The sequence below is a fragment of the Littorina saxatilis genome, linkage group LG10 (assembly GCF_037325665.1).
Source record: "Littorina saxatilis isolate snail1 linkage group LG10, US_GU_Lsax_2.0, whole genome shotgun sequence".
Taxonomy (NCBI): Eukaryota; Metazoa; Mollusca; class Gastropoda; order Littorinimorpha; family Littorinidae; genus Littorina; species Littorina saxatilis.
In genome coordinates, this window is record NC_090254.1 from 27,340,624 (window position 1) to 27,346,185 (window position 5,562).

The window sequence follows — 5,562 nt, forward strand, 5'->3', positions numbered from 1 at the left end:
GAATGAAAAGCGGCAGTTTTGAGGTCTGTAGACCAAACAAAATGTGGGGGGGGGGGGGGTTGCGTGAAAGGGAACGAAAGAGGAGACTCACGTACCCGTGCGGACACACACACACACACACACACACACACACACACACACACACACACACACACACACACACACACACCACACGCACACACACACATACACACAAGGTGGAACAGCGGGGGGAAGGTTGAGATGAATGAATTAACGGCGAATGTTAATTCCATCGGGGCAGGTAGTGCCGAGGGATGAAATGATGTGGGACTCCCTGAGTTTGCGCTCGAAGGAGTCGCCACGTACTTGCCACAGAGCCATGACTCTGACATGATCAAGTGAGTGACCAGCGGCGGTGAAGTGAAGGGATACTGGCCTATTGCGGGAATGACGGATGTCGGCCAGATGCTCGGAGAAACGCACCTCAAGGGTGCGCGCGGTTTCTCCGATATAAATCTGGCGACAAGAGAGGCAGACGATCGCATAGACAATGTTGTGACTTTGACAGTCAAACGTTCTCTTGACCGTGAAGGAGCCACGAGGGCCTTGGAGGCAGGTGTCAGGGTGGAGGAAGGGACAAGATTTGCAATTTCGTTTGGAACAAGGAAATGTCCCAGGGGCTGTGGGGTTGGTGGGACTGCGAAGACGGGATCTCACCAAGAGGTCGCGAACGCTGCGGTCTTTTCTGAAAGCACAGAGTGGTTTTTGAGCAAAGATCGAACCAACAGAGTCACTTCCTTGAAGGATGTGCCAGTTTGATTTCAGGATTCTGCTTACTGGCATGTTGTGGGGATGAAACAGTAGGGAAACGACGGGTCTGTCACTGTCCCTAGATGGTGTAGGACTGAGGGCGGACTCTCGACAGACCTGGGTAACACGCAGAAGGGCGTCACGGACGAGTGCATCAGGGTAGTTGCGGGCCAAAAAGAAAGACGTCATCAAGACAGACTGTTGGTGGAAGTCGTCGTCTTCAGAGCAGAGCCTCCGAAGACGAAGGAATTGAGAGAAAGGAATGCTGCTTTTGTTGGCAGGATGATGAGAAGAGTTGAAATCAAGGTATGAATGAGCGTCAGTTTCTTTGTAGAAGACAGAGGTGGTGAAGCGACCATGCAAGATGGAGATGGAGATGTCAAGAAAGACCACAGATGAGGAAGAGATGTTGAATGTGAACTTGATGCTGGGATGGAATGCTTGGATGAAGTGAATGAAATCGAGAAGGAGGGGTTCAGACAGAGAAGTGGCACCCAAACCATCGTCGATGAACCTCTTGTACAGCTCTGGAACTGGGCCAGAATAAGACTGTAGAATGAGGTGCTCAAGATGACCCATGAAAAGACATGCATAACTGGGTCCCATCTTCGTACCCATGGCGACTCCGCTGATCTGCTCAAAAACCTGTCCATCAAACTCAAAAGTGTTCAAAGTGAGAACAAGCTCAGCCAGGCGAACAAGTGTTGTGGTTGGTGGGTAGGCAGAATCAGTGGGACGACGATCCAGAAAGAATGTAAGGGCTTTGAGTCCGTCAGTGTGGGGTATGGATGTGTACAGGGACACAACATCCAACGTGAACAACAATTGGGGCTGAAAACTGGGATGGCTGTTGAGATGTTCAAGAAGGTTGAGGGTATGTGTTGTGTCTTTGACGTACGTTGGCAGTGACTGTACAATGGGTTGAAGGAGGAAGTCCAAGTATTCTGAAATGAACTCCGTTGGACAGCTGCAGGCAGAAACGATGGGTCTGCCTGGGGTGTTGGGTTTGTGTATTTTCGGGAGGAGGTAGAAAGTGGGCTGTTTAGCGTCAGACTTCAGCAGAAGTTTGGCAGTGGCGGGAAGATTGTTGTGTTTGATCTGTTCTTTAATTGTATCTGCGATCTGTTTTTGGTCGAGGGGGAGGGAGGCCTGAGGGAGTGGTTTGTATGACGCTGCGTCATTGAGTTGGCGATGGGCTTCGCGAAGGTACAGTTCTCGGTCCCAGACGACCACAGCACCGCCCTTGTCAGCAGGTTTGATGACGATGTCCTGGCGCGATTTAAGCGAGACAAGGGCTTGCTGTTCGTCTCGTGTCAGGTTGGAGTTACGAGCAGGTTTGGATTTAAGTTTGCTGATTTCTCTATGGCATTTGGCTATGTACAGTTCAACGTCAACGGACTTGTCTTGTTGAGGTTCCCTGTTAATAATGTTTATAAAAATATAAACATTATTATTAAAACAGCTATTTTTCACATTTTTCCCATTTTCTCTGAAGTTTTTGAGATTTAATACCTCACCTATATATGATATATAATATAGGGCAAAGTAAGCCTCATCTTTTGATACCAGTTTGGTTTACCTTGCTTCAAGGTCAAGGTCACAGGAGCTCTTCAAAGTTGGATTGTATACATATTTTGAAGTGACCTTGACACTGAACTATGGAAGATAACTGTTTCAAACTTAAAAATTATGTGGGGCACATGTTATGCTTTCATCATGAGACACATTTGGTCACATATGATCAAGGTCAAGGTCACTTTGACCCTTATGAAATGTGACCAAAATAAGGTAGTGAACCACTAAAAGTGACCATATCTCATGGTAGAAAGAGCCAATAAGCACTATTGTACTTCCTATGTCTTGAATTAACAGCTTTGTGTTGCATGACCTTGGATGACCTTGACCTTGGGTCAAGGTCACATGTATTTTGGTAGGAAAAATGTGTAAAGCAGTTCTTAGTGTATGATGTCATTGCTAGGTTTAGCTGAAGGTCAAGGTCATGTAAAGGTCAAGGTCAAGCATGTGAGTCGTATGGGCTTTGCCCTTCTTGTTGTCATGTGTGTGTGTTAGTGTTAGTGTGTGTTAGTATGTGTGTGTGTGTGTGTGTGTGTGTGTGTGTTAGTGTGTGTGTGTTAGTGTGTGTGTGCGGCGCGTGGGCGTGCGTCTCTGCGTGTGTGTGTATACGTCTCCGCGCGTGCGTGCATGTGGTTGTGTGCTTGCGTGTGTGTGTTTGATTCGAATGACAACACAGCTTTACTTTTTCCATGTTCCGTCGTGAGAGTATGTGCATGGCATGTGGAGAACGCAGCGGAATTGTTTTTTGTTTCTAATTTTTGGAACGTTGGCAGTCTCTTTGTTTTTGGAATTTTTGAATGCAATGGTCCGATTGCTTCTTTAGATCAATGCTTAATCGGTCTCGCATGATCCCCTGGGTTGAGGAGACAACGCACAACAATTAAGACTACAAGAATCAAACAAACAGACAGGCTTCTTTCTACTGGTCCCTGAGAACGCTCTTTGCTCTTCTGTGTTTCAGATGATTGTGTGCGCTGCTGGACTCTGACTCTGACTGTCATCACACGCAGACGTTGGGAAACGGTTGATCGCAAGATGGTGAGTGCGGCACAGTTTCTGTCAAGTTTACGTCTGTCTGTTTATTTCTTGTGTTTGCTTAAAATATGTTTTTGTGGGGGGTCTTTCTGAAGTTATCTCAAGAACATTTTAGCACTGCTCTAGATTTTCACGGCTTGGCAAAATCATCGTCGACTACTTCTTCTTCTTCTTCTTCGTTCATTGGCTGAAACTCCCACGTTCACTCATGTTTTTTGCTCGAGTGGGTTTTTACGTGTATGACCGTTTTTAACCCGCCATTCAGGCAGCCATACGCCGCTTTCGGGGGAATCGTCGACTTCTGAAAACGGTTGGGAAAACGACCGTACCTGCTTTTGAGTGCTTCTATTCACTCTCTGCAGGCTGATACTCATCTTAGCTATTTGAAAAGTACAGCCAAGCCTGCCTTGAAGACCACCTGTCGATAGCGTCCACCTACCCACAACGACCACCCCAAGGGATGGGTCCCCGACGAGTTTTTATTGTATCTTTATAATCCACCATTCCATAGCGACCACCTGTCTATAACGACTAGTTTTGGTAGATCCCTATGGTGTTCGTTATTGACAGGTTTGACTGCATTTAGGACTACCCGTGTTAACCATCTTGTAGACCACAGTACATCAAGGATGGCACGTGGGAGAAGAGCAATCTTCCACTTGGCCACATACCGCACATCAACAATCTTGCTGCTTTCTGCGTATTGCGGGACATTTTGTTGTTGACGTACTTACTAAAAGGGACACCGATGTCATGTTTGCGAAATCAATATTCTATGTTGCTTCGGGCAGAGGGTAAGAGATAAGGGCATCAGAGAAGTGAAAACGTGTGTAAGGGCACCAGATACTGTACGTGACATATATCGTCAACGGTTTGCCGTTTTGCATTTTCTATACCAATCCCTAGCCAAGAGTGCTTTTATGATGGGGTTGTTTTAAACACTATTGTAACCCCACCCCCTACACACACACACACACACACACACACACACACACACACACACATACACACACCCACAGGCACGCAAGCACGCACGCGCAAACACACACACGCACAAACACACACGCACAAACACACACCACACACACACACACACACACACACACACACACACCTTTGCAGCATGCCACTCCAGCCTCTCTGTAACTCAGGGCAAGGAGAGGAGCAAAACATCATCAATGAGTGCCGTTTTCCATGCCATCCACTGCCAACTTTGCTTTTATGATGGGGGTGTTTTAAACACCGCTGTGACATTTTCATCCCCTTGCAGCATGCAACCGGTTATCGCATGGATGCAGATTCCGTGTTGGCTTTCCAACCACCCACCCCGCCACCGTCCAGCCTCTCTGTTTCTGAGGGTAAAGGCATGATACGAGCAAAAAATAACCAATGATCGAGCGCCCCTTTTATGATTGGGGTGTTTTAAACACCGCTGTAACATTTTCCCCCATTCCAGCATGCAAGTTGGTATTGCATGGATGCAGTTTCCGTGTTTGCTTTCCTGGTGTTGCATGGGGGTATTGATCACTTCCCTGTTGCCCTGTCTGTTGGCACAGCATCGGGGACATGTGGACACTGTGCAATGCGCCACTGCTCAAACTAGCCATCGATACAGTAGACGACCCTGCCCCCATTAAAGACCCCCAACCCACCCCGTTTTTTGGAGATCTTGCTTTTTCAGATTAATGGTTCATAACATCTGTGTACAATCGAACCTACCCAACGACCACATGCCCATTCACCATTGCGCCCCCCCCCCCCCCCCCCACCCCCACCCCCGCCCCCATTTAAGACTCCCCTCTTTTTTTGAAGATCTTGCTTTTTCAGATTAATGGTTCATAACATGTGTGTACAATCGAACCTGCCCTAATGACCACATGCCCATAACGGCCATCCTAACGTGTGGACACTGTGCAATACGCCCCTGCTCAAACTAGCCATCGATACTGTGGACCCCCCCCCCTCCCATTTAAAGACCACCACCCCCCCCCTCACCCTGATATCTTTTTTGAAAACCTTCCTTTTTCAGAATAATGGTTCATAACAACTGTGTACAGTCGAACCTGCCCTAACGACCACATGCCCATTGCGCCTCCCCCCCCCCTTTTAAGACCCCTCCCCTTTTTTTTAAGACCTTGCGTTTTCAGATTAATGTTTCATAACATCTGGATACAATCGAAC

General features: G+C 47.5%; 1 protein-coding gene across 1 annotated transcript; it reads right to left on the reverse strand.

The window, feature by feature from the left end:
* Positions 1–231: 231 nt before the first annotated feature.
* LOC138977828 (uncharacterized) lies at positions 232–5,126 on the reverse strand. The gene is made up of 2 exons (XM_070350436.1): positions 5,101–5,126; positions 232–2,188 (listed from the first exon to the last, which is right to left on the reverse strand). Exons 1-2 carry the CDS (start codon positions 5,124–5,126, stop codon positions 232–234), a joined length of 1,983 nt encoding a protein of 660 aa, XP_070206537.1.
* Positions 5,127–5,562: the final 436 nt, after the last annotated feature.